This window comes from Rhipicephalus microplus, chromosome 2 (assembly GCF_043290135.1).
Source record: "Rhipicephalus microplus isolate Deutch F79 chromosome 2, USDA_Rmic, whole genome shotgun sequence".
NCBI classification, from domain to species: Eukaryota; Metazoa; Arthropoda; class Arachnida; order Ixodida; family Ixodidae; genus Rhipicephalus; species Rhipicephalus microplus.
In genome coordinates, this window is record NC_134701.1 from 235,268,581 (window position 1) to 235,286,605 (window position 18,025).

The 18,025-nt window shown below is 48.6% G+C and overlaps 1 protein-coding gene across 3 annotated transcripts in view; it reads right to left on the reverse strand.

Annotated features, from left to right (window-relative positions):
- Positions 1-18,025, reverse strand: part of NAT1 (N-acetyltransferase 1) — a 61,638-nt gene that overhangs the window by 38,912 nt on the left and 4,701 nt on the right. For all 3 annotated transcript variants that reach the window (XM_037421397.2, XM_075877445.1, XM_075877452.1), the window contains 3 exons: positions 17,442-17,880; positions 16,606-16,886; positions 12,126-12,533 (listed from right to left, as the gene is read on the reverse strand). In XM_037421397.2, the coding sequence (XP_037277294.2) occupies positions 12,126-12,533; positions 16,606-16,886; positions 17,442-17,880 (1,128 nt within the window). The remainder of the gene's footprint in view (positions 1-12,125; positions 12,534-16,605; positions 16,887-17,441; positions 17,881-18,025) is intronic.

The window sequence follows — 18,025 nt, forward strand, 5'->3', positions numbered from 1 at the left end:
AGCAGACGAAAAGTGTACTGGTTGCCACCAACCCCGAGCTATTCCGCTGAAGTACCGGCTCTCCCCCACCAGAATCCCGATGTGAGAAACAGGTTGCGTTCATCCGTCCGCGAGCCCCGCGGACGAGGGGAATCGCTGATGTGAGGTCACGTGACGCGCCGTCCGTCCCGCCACATCGGGATTCGGTCCGTCGTCTGAATGCACCGTAAGCGACAACTGAAGCAATCATGTGCTACAATAGGAGTAGTGCTGGTGCATCTTAACAGCCCCACTCCTACCGCAGAATTGCTCTCCCCGCAACTCCGATATACCAGGTTACAATAAGTGAACTCATCATTGTAAAAGCCCGCTCTTTATCCTGCTGTTACCATCAGCATGAGTAGTGTATGTATAAAGTAGGCTCGAGCGAATAACGAATTTCAGGTTCAAAGCAAATAGCCAAAGAAATATGAATCGAATTAGAATAGTATATACCGCATCTACTCGTGTAATAAATGCACTGCCAACTTCTGCCATCAAAATCTGGATTTTTTTTCCCTCCCACACAGTAAATGCACTCCCAACATTCGTTCGCTGCAGTCTCGCGAACAGACACCTGGAGCCTCCTTGCCCGTTGAAACTCATTTTTGATTATTATGCCCACCCCCTGTGGCCATCACTGCATTCGATCCCACGACCTGCGGGTCAGCAGCCGAGTACCTTAGCCACTGGACCACCGTAGCGGGACATTTTTAGCTCATCCTGAAAGCGGTTTCGTAAAATTTGCCCTGCATAATCAATACACCCCCAACTTTGCTCTGATGTTCCGAGGGAAAAAAGTGCGTGTATTACACGAGTAAATATGGTATATCATACAACATTTCTTGAATATTGAAACAATGCCTTTGAATAGTAGAAGTATTTAGACTTTTAATAGAAATTAAGTGATGACCTGTACAATATGTCGAGTTTTAATGTTACTACACTTTAAGAATATAACACAGTATAACAATCTTTTGAAACATTTAAAATGATGAATAAGCCTGTATAACAACCTTTTTAAACATTTAAAATGACGAATCGATGTGACGGTAGTATATTCCTAGTACCTTGAAGTGGGGCTTCGAGACAAGATGTCTCCTGGGTGTTTTCTTGGTTTAGCACTTTACTGCCATGAAACCACCTTCACAGGGGGTTACATGTGCACTAATATACATATAAACAAATGTTTTCATGGCTTAACACCACTTCACTGCAACGAAACCACGTTTACAGGAGCTACCACCTACTCGTTTATCTTCAATACTTCAAAATTTTCAATAATTTGAATTCGAATCAAAGCGAGTTCGAATGCTGTAATATTTATTCGAATATTCGCACAAGCCCAGAAATAACTGTTCCCGAGGAGCTGCTATTGAAAAGCAGGAAAGCAAAGAATGCAGCATTCCAGTAGAACCTCAGTGATACGTTCCTAACTCTTATGAATTACAGGGCAATATGACACACTCTGTGGTCATTGCAAAGACCACATTGCCTGCAATGTACAGTCGACTCCTCTTAAACAGAACTCGAAGGGGATTCATAAAACTGTTCTATTTATCAGAAGTTTCGTTTAAGCGAAGTACACTTATTTAGTGAACCAAGACCTTCATTCAAATTGCACAAACCTCACCTTAGAAAAAAAGGAGTGAGGAGCAGTTTGTTTGGCAAGCTTGAGTTGTTTTTCACAAGGTACACACCCATGGCTGACAAACTAGCTAGAAATTCTGGACAAGTCTCATGCTCAAAATAGCGCTGCAAAAGTTCAACAGCCTCCTTAGCTGATCGGTTTGGTGGCACCACTGCACTGGCAGTATTGTTATCACATTCATCACTGGAAAATTAATCCTCATCTTGCACTTCGCAATCATTTTTTCGACAGTCATCACGACAGGTACGGACATTTTCATCAATTGATTCGTAGTCCTGCAGCGTGAAAGGGGCAGAGGGCACGACTTGACTGAATATTGTCACAATGTTGGCATCAGCAGGGCTTTCTTCTTCATCAGGTACTGCTTTCTTGCACTTGAAAGCCAGCATGGTGAAAACATCCGAGTATTGTTGTAGCTTTCACATGTTCCAGGCACAAGCCAAAATGTGGATGGCTGCCAATAAATTAATGCTGTAGCATCTCCCGAATACCTGCCAAGTTCAAGGATTCCGAGTACGGAAGATTACCGCAGCGTGGCAGGGGCTGAATTATTTGCTCCTACTTAAAAACAAAGGACAAACAAACAAACAAAAGCATCGCGAAAAACAAGAGGGGGTGGGGGGGTCTCAATCGCAAGGATCAGCGTTGCAGTCGGCTTGGAGTGGCCGAACACACGAAGGTAGGGTATCCCACTAAGGTGAAAGTCTCAAAAGATCAACACAACTAGCAGAATTTATTTCCTTCAGAACAGCTCGTGTATGTACGTCTTACTGGGACACACATGAACGGACGGGACGGCGCAGCTGGCTGCCGCAAAAACGCGGGTCAAAGCTTTGCTTCCTGCTAGATTATTTTGACAGGAATGCCAAAACGCGTCTGGCCCCTTTATTATTCACAGTCTAGACTGGTTTTTTGCCGTCGCCGCCACCGCCATCATTCACCGTATATGTGTACTTACCTATTAATACTGTGCGCACGCGCTTATCTTTCGTTGGAGAGAACCGTGTGCCTTCGGCTTTCACTGGAACGATTGGGTTAGTTGCCGGGGCCCACAAAGGTATCTTCGGTCTATGCACAGGCCCAGTTTACGAAAAGAGCACGCTTTTCATGCACAGCAAGGTATAACTGGGACACTTGTTAGTTTGTACTCATTTGTACCTGTGATTATGTATCGCGCCTCGCTTTTTTTTTTAACAGCGCGTTATGTGTCGAGCGGTAAACATTGTTAGTTTGCTTTCATCTTGTGTGTATTGTATTCGTGCGTCATTTGTGCGTGAGCAGCGCGCTGCGCGTTTCGACCTGCTTGCCGTTCTCAGTGTTACATTCCAAGTTGTTGCTGTCCCATATATTTCTTCGCCCTTGCGGCTAAACTGACTTTTTTTTCACGTATTTACTGCCTTTAGTCTACTGCTGCGTGCCCTCGGAGCTCGTAGATCGCTATCGCGACGACGAAGTCGTGCGCAGCGGTTGTGCAAATGGTAGTTCCTTTTTTAATCCCCGTGCACTTCACTGCGCACACGCCTTCAAAACAAAGTCGTTTTATGCCGTTTACGATCGCATCTGCCGCGGTTTTGTCTGCAAGGTTTGCGGAAAGCAGCGTTGCTATGACTGGTTGAGTGTTGCACGCACGCACACTTTTGGAACTCGGTCAGTGACGTCATCGCCATACATGATCGCGTCAAAAGCAACCACTGTTTCGTCTACAGCGGTTGTAACGACAATCACGCACATTGTAGAAGACAGTGCGCGCACTGCTTCGTTCGACAATTTCCGTACTAAAGTTCGTATCACCCGCCGAAATTGGGAAATGTGTTCAGAACATTCGAATTCAGGCCCAATAGACATATATAATTTCACTGACGAATTTCATGAGTTTGTATCTGCCGCAGCTTTACATCACTGAGATTCTACTGTACGTTTAGATGAACGCCTCTTAAGCTCATTTATAATAAAATAGGGTAGGTTCGAAAAGCCTGGAGCTGATTGAGCTGCTTTTTTTTTTGTCAAGGCGGCCGGATCCCGCACAAAAATTTCGATTTCCGGGAGATTTTCATGACAACCGTACAAACGAAACGGCCCAAACCGGGAGACTTGGCAAGTATGCCGCTGCCTGCTTTAAGCAGCATTTGATGGAGCAATTGTCTGCGGTAATGAACTTTAATGTTCTGAATAACCGTTTGATCCATCGACTGTATCACTGCCGTTGCATTGGCTGGTGTGATGAGTGAAGAAAACGACAACGACGGAAGTGCGGGGCAAGGCGCGTGTAATGTGCGCGTGAGGTCAGCCAATCAGCTGATGACCTGTGGTGGCCCATAGAGGTGGCGTGCCACGATTGGGCCACGTGTGACCATTACGTGGCAGTAAGCTTTGTGGCTGGGGACGAGCCGAAGCAGCGGTAGACGGGAGACAGCGGGCCGAAGCGTCGGACGCAGGCGATCCAGGTTCCGGCCAGGGAACGCGGCCGTCCACGCTGCTGCCGTCCAACCACCAGCTAGGGCGGCGTTGCCGGCACGAGTACTGCATCTCGGGGCGCGGTCTGGCCTGCTGTTCTCTTCCTTGCCGAGGGCATCGCGGATCTCGGCGAGGCGTCCCCACGGTCAGCCGTTCGACACAGCGATGAACGTGGCCTGGCTAATGGTCACAGTTGGGTCGAGCATCGCGTCTCGGCGCACACTCTTCGCTGGACGGGCTGGCAATTCCCCGCATGGAGCATCGCGTCTCCGATGCGGGTTGACTGCTCCGCAGTCGCACCCATGCCATCAAGCGCCGATGTCACCAAAGCGTCGCACATCGGCAAGGGACGAGCGAGACGTTCTGCCGGGCGAGACGCGGGAGTGTGTTCGGAGGACCACGGAGCCGGGCGAGGTTCAGGGTGGCCGAGGATCCAGGTGCCAGGGGAGTTCTGGCTGAATCTAGGATCGCCGACCGGTGCCGAGCTGTACCGAGCGACGCGCCAGACTCGGACGTGGGCCGCGAGCTCATGAGCTGCAGTGTGCACCCGAGGGTACCTGGCGGTGCCCTGGCCAAGAAGAAGGAACGTGGGAAAAAGAGCTCGAGGGTTGAGGCCACGAAGGCAGACGAAGCGGTGCGCCGCTCGAGAGGACGAGTTCCTGGCAGCGTTCCTGAGCTGGACGTGGGACCCGTACGTGTAGGCCAGGTCGAACCCCGGTGTGTCTGTTCGAGGTCGAGTCCGTCAACCTGTACAAGGTCCAAGGACGGGGCCTGCTGAACGGCTCCTGCCTGGGTGCAGTGGCCGGGAGCAGGTTCGTGGGCGAGACCTACCGGGTGTGGTCCTCGTGAGCCGTGGCCTGATCCTGGACCTCCGGAGTTGCGACCCTGACTGCTGGGTTGGCCGCGACGTCCGACTCAACGGCGCTGCACACGGTAGCGTATCCGTGCGCCGCCAGCCGTTCCACCCGTGCCATCAAATAAATTGTTCATGTTAATCCTTTCTCGTCCGCTATCGACAAACATAGTGACGAACGTCCTTAACCATCACAGCTGGCAAGAACTCCAGAGTGATGGCGAAGAGTCGTTGAACCTGACGGTGGGCTGGGCAATTATCGGTGGAAATGTCCCTGTTGACTGATTGCACCACTCTCATCTGAGAGTGCTTTGAAGACTAGGCCATGGAGTGTTTTGTAGCAGTTGAGCCATCCGTCGCTCAGGACAAAGTTCTTAACACCCATTTGCATGGCGATCTCTCAAACTTTCTGCTCGAGAATTGCTCTGCTTATGGGCAAATCGGAACCCCGTGCACACTTGAATCACAGAAAAATAACTTTTTTTTAGTTGTTCATAAGGCACCATTTGCATCTGTTTAGATCCTTTCTCGTCCTCTATGGACAAACATAGTGACGAACGTCCTTAACCATCACAGCTGGCAAGAACTCCAGAGTGATGGCGAAGAGTCGTTGAACCTGACGGTGGGCTGGGCAATTATCCACGATGAAGACAACCTTCGTGCCTTGCCTCGTAAATCTTGAGTCTTCCTCCCGAAGCCCGTTTTCGGAAATGGCCATGGTCATTCATCCACGCTCTTCAGTTCCCATGGTACGCAACGGGCAGTTGTCGAACGCCTTTGAAACAACGTGGGTGCCTCGATTTTCCTATTACAAGCAGCTTTATTTCTCATCTCCTGCCATGTTTGCACCCAACAGCACAGTGATGCTATCTTCACTGCGTTTTCCTCCACTACAGGCTTCGCCTTTGAAGGTGAGAGTCCTTGATGGAAGCGCCTTATAAAAAAGACCCATCCCATCGACGGTAAAGCCATCTCGTGGATCAAAGCTCATCAAAATTTCCTTAAGGGGGGACACTGGTCTTAAAAGGCTGAAAATTGCGAAAAAAACTACTTTTTGAAGTTGACATTTTCGGAATCTGCAACTATTTTTGCACTTATCTGAGAGGTTTCTACTTTCTCGCGTTACTATTTTTGGCGCAAAATCAATATATAACACCTCTGTGAGATGAATCTGAGCACAAATAGACATAAGTCGCGCTTTTTCCACGCCGAGCCGTTGCCGTTACACACGAGCGAGCTATCGTAGTCATCTTGGTCTCGTTCGGAAGGGTCGTTCTTCAATTTCCTGCCATCAGTGGCTCTCCTTGCTCATTGGTTTTTCTGCAAAAACGCACCAAGAAGCACAACCGCGCGATTCAACTGGCTGCTTGGGGGTTGTGACAAAACCTAGGCACCCGATTGGCCAAGTGGCGTTTCCGGCGTCTGCTTCTTCATTATGACGCACACAGACATGCACCATTTTGTCATGATGCTGTCGACTGCCTGCCACAGTAAAGAAGTTCCTCGTTGCACTAATTTGTGAAGCGGGTGTAGCGATCGTTTGTAATTTGTGAACTACAAAAAAGAGCCACACTATCACTCAGGAAAAGGAGGATAGCAAACTCTCGCCGTTCAACGGCGGTCGCCGAGTCACCGGTGTAGGCCTGACTCACGTACGAGCCCGTCGGTTGTCGACAAGGTCGCTGTAAGCAAAGGTGTTTTGGAGCCTCAACAGTTACAGGACGGCAAGTAAAAAAGCAGAAGTGAAGCTACAAGAGATAGCATTTTTTGCAACGATGGAACGGAAGAGCAGGCTTCTGTTGCCAGTCGTTGCCAGCCGCTCCTGTTGCCAGTCGGTGGAAATGTCCCTGTTGACTGATTGCACCACTCTCATCTGAGAGTGCTTTGAAGACTAGGCCATGGAGTGTTTTGTAGCAGTTGAGCCATCCGTCGCTCAGGACAAAGTTCTTAACACCCATTTGCATGGCGATCTCTCAAGCTTTCTGCTCGAGAATTGCTCTGCTTATGGGCAAATCGAAACCCCGTGCACACTTGAATCACAGAAAAATAACTTTTTTTAGTTGTTCATAAGGCACCATTTGCACCTGTTTAGATGTAAAGGTCCCATTCTTAACAGCAACTTCAATCTTTTTTCAGTTTTTTCAGATCTGCGACAGCATTGATTTCAGGATATAATTTTTTTTGCCACCTTCTCCTTCGGCAGGCCACTTCGATCGAGCTCCTGAAGAATTCACAGGTTTTTTTCAAGCGAGAGTGCATGTCCGCTTCCTTTCTATCGGGCCGAAATAACACCGTGATTCACCGCACTTAGCTGCACAAATAGGCCTAACGCACACTTGACTCGCAGACTCTGCTCCCACAGCCACAAGCGAGAATGGCTACTGGATTTGCTTGTCTCGATCTCGAGGTGTTGCCATGGTTGTGAGACTACCTTTGGCTTGAGCGAATCTATGCCGTGTTTAGAGTTTGTGCCATTTAACCGTAGGTGACCAATAAGCACTGTTTCAATTAACCGATGAATTCTACTGCACAACACACAGAAATCCAGCCATATGAGTCCGTTTAGTTCCGTTGAGGCATTTTCGTTTAAGAGAGTTTCGTTTATTGGGAGTCCACTGTAATGGAGTACGGTAGTAGCAAAAAAGTTGTCACCCTGCAACCTCTGCTACGAACGTAAAGTATCACCATGTGGCAAAGTTGCGGAACACATGACAATCACAGGCAGGCATGTGTGCCGCACCACCGGTTTGGTGCATTAAAGCCTCAAACATTGTGTGCACGAATGTCGAGGCCTCAATGCTCCTTAATTTACCTTAGCATTTAGATTACAGATAACGCTGCAGCTATGTTTTTTGTTTTTTCAGCTCATCGATGAACGCTGCGATGCTAGAGCCAGCATCGTCGTTCTGCCCTTGCACGTGCCTGACATGTAGATGCAAGCTGTCTTTGCAATGGCACAGTAAAACCTGGTTATAATAAAGCGGGATATAACAAACTAATGGATATAACGAAGCAATTTTAACACACCTTACAATTTCAATAGATGCCCATGTATTTAAAACATTTTAACGAAGCAATAATTTCCTCACAATGAATATAACGAACCATTCTTCGACTGCAATGAGCATTCACTGACCATTTTGGTATACGTCAATTCAATATCTAGTGCGCAACAGTTTAAGTCTCATCGCGGCTGCGGTGACAACAACGGCCTGCCAACACGCGTGTAGGAGCAAGTCTCCCTGCCTCCCCTTTCCTCAGGAACTAATGAACTCGTCCGTGCAGCAACTCCGCGAGCGTGCGCATCAGCCATCCCAACCTCTCCTGTAGAACTCATTGACGCGCCCACGCATCTGACCCCCTTCTCCCCTTCAGCTCCGCGCCAGCGCCTCGCACGCCGCCGAGGCGGCGGAGATCGTGGCGTTCGTCCTAGTCGTTCGCTGTGGAAGAGCAATACCCCTCCTATCGGTTTCTGCTACTAGACACGAGATGGACAACGGCAGCTGCAAACGCAAGCGCAAAAGTAAACGATTGAGCAGAAGTCGGCAATGTTGAAAGCCGTTGAGTCTGGCGTCAAAGATTTCGGCGATGTTGGCTGCCGCAGGCGACCATGCCCAGACGTCGTAGGACGCTCTCCTTGATAGCAGACTTGTGCCTGACTGCGACACTTTCTGCATGTATGTTGGTGCCGATGCCGCAGACGATCTGAAGCTGAAGCTCAGTCACTCAGTTCATGGTTTTCTTCACGCAGCTGCCGCTGCGTGCAACCGCAGAGCGATGCCTTTTCCGATTACAATGCTTATCATTTGATTCGCACTTGGCTAGCGGCTGTTCGTACGCATGATCACCCAAATCAGCTGGCCGCGAGTGATGTATGATAAGAATGGTATAGAACGAGGCAAAAGTCACTGCTCCACGATACCCTGCCTCCATCTCGGCGTTGTCGGATACACATGCCGGCGGACGGCTGCTGGAGTGAACGTGTTAATGCAACTGTTTGACAAGTTGATTGTAGGCATTGTTTCAGCATGGTTTTCACCATTGCCTCGCTATGCATGACCGTGAATTGCGTCGTGACGCTGCTGGGAAAGAATAGGAAGCAGTGGACACTTCTTTTAAGAATAAACGTTCCTTTGTTTTGCTAGCTCAGATCAGCTACATTTTTTTTATTTCACTACAACAAAATTCTCGCTTCAACGGAATATTTTCTGCGCCCAGTGAGTTTCGTTGTAGCGGGGTTCGACTGTATAGCCAATAATTCGATATATCCGAGTTTGATATATCCAGGATCAACTGTATTCGTCTGTGTGTACATCCTCTCTTGCTGGCTAATTGCTGGTAGAAATAAACATTGCCTATAACGAACTAATGGTTACAACAAAGCATTTACAGCCCCTTCAACTTTGTTATAACGAGGTTTGACTGTAAATGAGAACTGAAAGAGGAAATGGATGGTTTTGGCGAAGGAGTGAGGCGCATCAACAAACCTGCTAACTTTTTTACAAGGGAGGCTCCCAAATTTCCAGATTTATGGCCACAAAACCTGCTAACTTTTTTACAAGGGAGGCTCCCAATTTTTCACAGATTGTGTGGGCACGCCATAAATCACCCGAAAAACAAGCACCACCAGTATAAGAAAATAACAAAGCATAGCGGTTTTTAAATTTTTTAGCATTTGATCCCCTGCAAAGCGCTCCTTATGTCGCTTTCATCACAAAGCTCTGGTATCATGCGGAAAAGTATACTAAGAATTCATTGGGGCTACCGGCTGTCAAGGGTTGATCGATTGATATGTGGGGTTTAACATCCCAAAACCACTATATGATTATGAGAGACGCTGTAGTGGAGGGCTCCGGAAATTTAGACCACCTGGGGTTCTTTAACGTGCACCCAAATCTGAGCACACGGGCCTACAACATTTCCACCTCCATCGGAAATGCAGCCGCCGCAGCCGGGATTCAAACCCGCGCCCTGCGGGTCAGCAGCCGAGTACCTTAGCCACTAGACCACCGCGGCGGGGCCGGCTGTCAAGGACCACAGCACATATGGTTCTAAAGGCGTACGCAGAGTTCCCCTTGTTAGGTTTGGCCTGGGGATTCATCTCTCAATCCCTTCAGCGCCCAGTCTTACCGACGCTGTCAAGTATTTGAGTGATTGTTCCAGACCAGGCGGCGGGCAGAGGCGAGTTCACGTCCTTCAAAAGCGGACCTTTTGTCGTCGCTTCAAGCAGAAGCGGTGACTAATGGACTCGGCGACTCATCGGGCGACGGCAAAGCTGGCTTGCCCGGCGCCGGAGCTGACCGAGGAGCGGCGCTCCCTTTTGATCCCCCATTCACCAAGCCGACCGGCAGACTGCCTATGCTCGTCATGCATTGTACGTGCTAGCCGGAGGGCGAGACGTCGTGTCGCCAAGACGCCGCTAACCATTCGAGAGAGGCCAACTGAGACAGCACCTTCCTGGAGGAGACCAACGGCCACCGCAAATTACCCCGCTAATTGAGCGAACAAAATCGGCGGACCCTTTGAAGTATGCTGCCAGGATCGTGGGAACTCTCAAGTGGCGGCACACACACGACGCGGAAGAGCAATACTGGCGCCACCACCATGCAGTGTTCACGTGGACCTTGCATGCTCGCCTCCCTCACCTGTGTGTGCGTGATTGGTGTTCGACTCTGAGAGGAGGAGCCCGACAGGGCATAAAACGAAGCAGCAGAGTGCTGGACGGGGCTCTCTGAACCTGGCTCTGAACTATGTAGTGTTCAACCACCACGCTCGTGGTTTGTTAAACCACTATCCCTTCTTTTCTGTAAATAAGTGTAAAATAATGTCATAAACCCTTGTTATGTTTCTCGTATCCTCTTGTCGGCGTTCAGTTTCTCCACCCGGCTACATCAGGGATGCCATCAGCGATCGACCTTCCTTCCCATCTTGTACACCCTTCACAGGATGGGGGGGGATCATTGCAGCGTCCTCCTCTCAGTCAATGTATAGGGCCGAATGCACTCCCCCTCTTACATAAAGAGGGGGTCACAGACTCCACCCTTCCCCCCTCGTGTGCACGCCTATGCCCGATTCATTAATTCAACATACAAGCACTGCACATTTATGTGTACAAATAAGATTGTTGACACCTAAAAGCATTCCTGGCAATCATTCACAAATTACGTTGCTGTGGCCCCGAGAAACAACTGAAAACATATGTATGGTTTATTTTGTCGCATATTAAGGGGGCAGAAAGGTCTTAGACATCTTTATTTCTTCTCTGATCTTGATAAAACTGTACAGGATTATGCAGTTTTTTTCTGATTTCAAATTTTAATTAGTTTTCCTGTAACTCATCTTGTTCCTGAGATAACGTGAGTTCACCCCATATTGAAGGCCGCCATAGAATTAAGAGTGCTTAATTAAAAGTAATATTAAAAGATATGCCAACGTAGACCAATAACTATCGATTGAGTGTATGTAAGAGATTTTGTTTTTAGGCCTTCCTTGATTAATTTACAGCCAAAGAAACTATTCATTGTCAAAAGCAGTTAGAATTGTGACAATTTTCATGAATAATTAATTAAAAAGGCTTGTGCTGTAAATTCTGCTCCCACACTTGCATTCTACACACATACAGGTTTCCATTGCAAAAAGAATTATTGTTGCACCTGTCCTAGCTACAGAGATATTGAGGCCTCAAAATTGAAGAGTCGTAAACTTACTTCTTTGAGAAAATTGGAAAAAACTGAAAACACACAGCTTCTTCAAAAAGCAACAATTATGGTGCGCATGTTTTGCAATCCTCATGAAAGCGCTCATAAATTCGTAGCAGGGGTTCTAACACAGGTGCCAGCAAATTATAAAAAAGCCTCGAAGTCTGTTCATTTTTTTTTTTTTGCAGGTTCTACATGTTGACCGCACCAATAATCTGGACAGTTAGAATGACAACAAAAACCAAGTACCACTTCCTGTTGTGTGAAAATTTACAGAGATAGAAAAATACTTGCAAAGACCAAATATGTCAATTTTAAACAATAAATTTTTTGTCACTTTTTGGTTCCAAAGACCAGTCTGCCCCCTTAATTTCTCGTGTTTCCTGCTGATTAGAATTTTGCAGTAGCCTGCCTCGTAACTGTCCCAATCAAATTTTCAAGATGAACTTGCCTGCAGGGCTTCAAGGTAGGCTGCTCCACCATCCTTCTTGTAGGCTAGCGCCATCTGGGGTAGCAGCTCAGCCTGAGGTTTGTCCAGAGTGGCCAACATGGCATGTGCCAGGGCCTCCGAGAGAAACTTCCGGGGTATCTTCAGTGCCTCAAAAGACCGGCTTGCCTCATCCGGCAGCCCATTGTCGCTGCCCCCGGTAGGAGTGGTGGTGCCATTGTTGTTGGTCGTGTTGTTAGCTGTGGTGGTGCCTTGCTGCTGCTGTTCAGTACCATTGGACAATTTCAAGGAAGCCAAGAGTTCATCCACCCGTGCTATCACTTCCTCACGGGTGGCCCCCTTCTCGCGCTCAGGAGCACTGCGGTTAGCACGGTTCTTGTCTTGCACCACTTGCTTGATCACAATAGGGGGCTGTGGTAAGAGCAACAATCGAACCCTGTTGACAAAGGTATTACGCTCACTAAAAAGGCTGTTTAGAAATACAATTGTGCAAGATAGCATAGAACCTACAACAGCGGCTGGAAAAGTTGGCCCCTACCGTATATACTCGTGTAAGGGCCGCACTTTTTTTTCGAAAATTTTGCTAGGTGCGGCCCTTACACGAATCAGGCCGATTTAGTACAGGCAGTACAGGCCAAAGGTCTGTACTGTTTATGCAACAGTAGCAGAGTGCAAGAGTCACAAATGACATGCCAGAAATGTTTTTATTCGGATTCCATTTCGCTGTCCTCGTTCTCGGAGGAGCTCGCCTCGGCGTCCGCGTCTTCCCAGAGACGGTCATCTTCGGTGCCGTTCATGGAGTTCGAAATTCCCGTTACCTTGAAGCTTTTAGCAACTACTTCTACTGACATGGCACGCCACGCATTCAAAATCCATTCACACACCTGTTGGAGCGACGCCCGCTTCAGCCGTCCTGTAGGGGTCTTCTCGTGGACGCCTCCAGCCATCCATTCAGAGTAACATCGGCGAAATTCCACTTTGAATGGTCTGTTGACGCATACGTCGAGCGGCTGCAGCACACTCGTCAGGCCACCGGGAATGACGGCCAAGTCCGTACGAGTTGCGGCAACTCGGTTCTTGACGCGGTCGGTCAAGTGGCCCCTAAAGCTGTCCAAAACAAGGAGGGCTTTCCGTTGTAACAGCCCTCCAGGTCTGTTTGCCCAGACGGTCTTAATCCAGTCAACGACCAGTTCCTCGGACATCCAGCCCTTCTCTTGCGCACGTACGACGATTCCCTGAGGATACTTCTCTTTTGGGAGAGTCTTCCTTTTAAATACGACGTACGGCGGAAGCCTCCTGCCGTCTGCCGTGATGCACAACATCACAGTGCACCTTTGGCGTTCTGCACCAGTCGTGCGCACAGACACACTTTTCGCACCTTTTAAATCCACTGTGGTGCTTTCCGGTGCATCGAACCACACAGGTGTCTGGTCCGCATTCCCAATTTGGGACAGGTCGTATTCATGCTCCCTCCTGAGAGCATTCACGAAGCGATGAAACTTAATGACGTGGTCTTCGTACTCGCGCGGCAGTTTTTGGCAAATCGTCGTTCGGCGCCGAATAGAAAGCTGGTTACGGTTCATAAACCGCGTAGCCCAGCCCCGACTTGCCTTGAATTGTGCCGGGGGTATTTCCATGTGGCGAGCGATGCTGAGGGCTTTGACGTGTATCATGTCAGTCGATACGGCGTAGCCGTCCCTTCGTGTGTCGACGACGTAGTTGACGAGCTCGCTTTCGAGTTGCGGGTACTTGCACTTTTTCCCGCGAAACGCCTTTCGGCTCCTGTTAGTAGCGGCGAGGGCATCTTTCTGATTCATCCAGTAACGCACGCGCTTCTCATCGACGTCGTACTTTCGTCCAGCTTCCCGCTTCCCGTGCTCCTCGGCATAGTCAATCACTTGCAGCTTAAATGCTGCAGTGAATGATCTCAGATGCCGGCCCATCGTCCGTCACGTGCGCTGGCTTCTGCAGGGTTCACTACAACCAACAAAGTGACACCGACGACACCGATCTGAAGTCGCGCTGCCAACGTATCGACACGATGCTAGGAACGATGCCAACAAAGAGGCCGCACAAGGCAAATATGGCGGCGCGCTGTCAACAGCGTGGTCGGCGCGTCGGCGGAAGTAGAATAAAAGCGGAAAAGCGTGCAGCGCCATCTGGCTGTAAATGAACTAACTACACTTTTCTGGCGGGACATTTTGAACTTTTGTTTTTTTTTTTTTCGAAATATCCGCTTTCAAAGTTGGGGTGCGGCCCTTACACGAGGGCGGCCCTTACACGAGTATATACGGTAATTAGCATAGACAACGCTGCACAACATGATGACAATATTGTGGAAAAGTGCACATAACAGGCTACATACCATATTTACTTACGTAATCCTCTCACTCGCATATTTCTCGCACCTCCCACATCGCCCAACAAAAATATGATTGCTTTTTTTTCTTCGAGTAATTATCGCACCCCCAAAAACTGCTGCAATAATGTTGTCTGCTCTTTCCAGCCACTGATGATAGTGCACGCGATCTGGCGCCATCTTTTATGCATCAAGCGTACTATTGCACAGAGATTCAATCCAATCCAAGCCGAAGTAGCCAGTGCGCGTTGCAGCGTGTTTTGTATGTTGTGTCGGTAATCTTGTCACGTTATGAGGCGATACGATACTGAAGCTGTACGGCTGCTTTCAAGTTGCAAGTGATAGATCATGCACTAAACAACGACAACAGGGCCGCCGGTAGGCCCTTCAGAGCCTACAAGTTTTGTGTTCGCTACTTATGACGGCAGCTTAAAGCCACTAAGGCGCGTTGCGCCTTGCCGTGTGCCTAAAACTGGGATTGATGGTAAACTGTATTTCTTCAGAAGGAAATTGCGGACAATTCTGTTAAATAGCCATCAGCCCAATACCGACGTCCTACGCTTACTTTTTGAGGGCTCCTGTTGAGTGCCGACCGCTACCACTACGCCAGCAACGCCCGCAAGCTTTGCGTATGGTATTCTAATTCTCGACTATCTGCTTCCACTTTTTGCGTCTCAAATAAATTTTGCCTTGTGTTGAACCTCTGCTTTTATTGTTGAGGTAAGTTCTAATTAGTACTTCTTAAAACTTGCTGTAAAGTGCTTTTGTGAGAATTGCAATTTGCGGCCACTTCGTTTTCTTTTTGGCTCTCTGCGTTTTCGTAGAAAGTTTTCCCGCGTAATTCTCGCACCCCCCAACTTTGCATCGGTTTTCTGGCAAAAAAAGTGCGAGGATTATGCGAGTAAATACGGTACATTATATAGGCCTAATACGATGGCATCAGAGAGCTAGTAACCGAGCAAGAAAAAGTGCAGAAGGTTTTGCACCACATGCAACCGCAGCTATAAGACCTCACTGAAGGGTCAACCTTTTTTACATTGAAGGAGCTCGTGGCAGCAGCATATCGATTGTTGCGACAGACATGGCAGCGTAAGGACTGTGTGGCTGAGGTGGCAACTGTAAGGCCGAGAAATGGCGCCACAGTTGGCGCAGTTACCATCATTATGGACACTGGGAATGGGGTAGAAATATGCATTACCCATGGTAAACAAACATGAAGCTGTCTGCTTACGAAATTCAGAATGCTTGCCTATTTTTCTGACCTGATTTCACTTTGATGCGTCTTCATTTAAGTTTCACTACTTCCGTGACACGTGTCATGCCTATGCTCCAATGCTCTTGGCATGACGAACACGAACAGTTCAGATTTCCTCCGTATGTCACGTTGGATGATGAAAATCTTCACCTAGATGCAACTTTTGCTATTTTTATAAATTAGGTATGCCACAAATCGACAGGCACTACAACTTTGAAATATAAGCACTTGCCCACAAGTGAATACAGCAGACTCTCGGTAAACGGAACCTGAAGAGACGAGGAAAATATGTTCAATTTAACAGGAGTTCCTTTTACTGACAGGCGAACATGAGGGCAGAACACAAGCCCGAAACCAAGCATAGAAAAGGCAATAGTCCCGTTTAAGCAGCAGTTCCGTTTAACAGATTTTTGTTTACTAAGAGTCTACTGTAATTAAAAAGTTGATTAACAAGCTTTTGTTAGTCACAACAGTTTCAAAAAGTATTTCTGCCTCAACAACCAGTTCGCATGCAATAAGAAAAGCAGCCTCACTGTCATAGGCTTTTTATAAAAAATGTTTTTTTTATTTAATTCCATATTAACTTAGTTACTGTGGTCAAGTGCACCGTCAACAATTATGACAGCTCTTTTGCAAGATGCGTTCCAGCTTCCAGAGTGATGCATGTGATTTATGAAAGGTACAGCATGCTTGTCGAGACCCCCCCCCCCCCAAAAGAAGTGCTGGAGTCTGCAACAAATTCGTAGTTCGACCTTTATTTGAACAATTTTTAAAAATTCTGCAATAAAAAAAACCTTGCAAGACAATAAACTCCCTGAGCATGGTCACTTAACAATCAGTGCGAAAACGCTAAAGTTTCCAACACTCACCTCCTTCATGGCCTGTTTGGCGAGAGGGTGTGGTCCCAGGGGTGTGCTTCCTGTGGAGCCAGTGTTCGTCTTTGAGAAGCTCAGCGGAGCCTTGGGCTTGAGCACAATGGAGTTTTGGGCTGGCCGTAAGGAGATCTCGTCTGCACTGCCAGGGCTCTGCTTCTTGAGGAAGCGAGGAGGCAAGTGCTCGCCACCCCTTTGGCCACGTCCAAACTGCTGCGGTGGGGGCTGACTGTTACGGCCATTGTAGAAGTTGCCTCCACCACTACCACCCAGGAATCCTGCAAAACACGAGCCTCGGTCACTCCCCACTCTTCAGAAGCCTAGCATTCAAGCAGCTATGTTCACAAAGAACGCTGGCTCACATGTAACGATAGTTAACAAGCCTGCTGGTGTCAGGGAAGTCTGTCAACATGAGAAAAAAAGTGTGTGTGTGGGGGGGGGGGGGGGGGGGGGGGCTATGCACCAAATAAGAGGCCCGATTGGGAGGCAGAGCAAGACAATTTACGACCTAAGGTTCTTTACTGTGCTCCAATGCATAGGTGCACAGGCATAAAAATCTTTCCTCCATTGAACCAACACTCGCATTATAATGTACCAGCGAAGTTTGTACACAAGATGTACTGCAATCAAATAGAAGTATTGCATGCTGCCATGTAACACACAACACTTAGTAAGACTGGCAATACTGGCACAATTTCTAATGAGCTCTATTGACACGCCTGTGCTGCAGGTGCAACATGCCAGCAATGAAAGAAAAAATAGCAATGTGCACTCCCATCGAAGCTTGTGAATACTGGCTTAGAAAGTTTCCAGAAAATAATTGTACCACTCACCGCCAGAGCTGTTCAGAGGCGTGCGTGCCGAAGAGGCACCTGCGCGGTAGGAAGGAAAGAAGCGGTCTCCGCCCGAGGGTATGACCCCGGGCCCCGTGCCCAGGCTAGCCATGGGGAGCGGGGCAAACACGTCGTCCATGCCTCCGCCAAGGGAAGCAGCCCGCGGTCCTCCGCTCATCCGGGAGCCGCTGCCGCAGTAGATGCCCAGGTCTCGCGATGCCTCCTCGCGAATCTGCTGCAGCGTGCGGGGCCCGTGCTCGGCGTTGCCCCGGCGTGGTATCCACCGGTTGGCACGCAGCTCGATGACGTCGCGCAGCAGGAAGCGGATACGCGCGGGCAGCTCTGGAGACTGGGAGAGTGTGCGCATGCGCTCGAAGTACTGGTCCATGAGGGGCCGGGCCCGGGGGGTGTCCAGCCGGCGGCCCACCGTGACCAAGATCTGGCATGAACACGAACAGATAATGAAACCAGGCAAGGTAGAGAGGATGCAGATTGTGTTAAATATATTGCAGTAATTGCTAGTAAATGCAAAGAAAGTAAAGCGCACGAAAAGACAACTTTGCCGCCCGCATGAACAAAACATG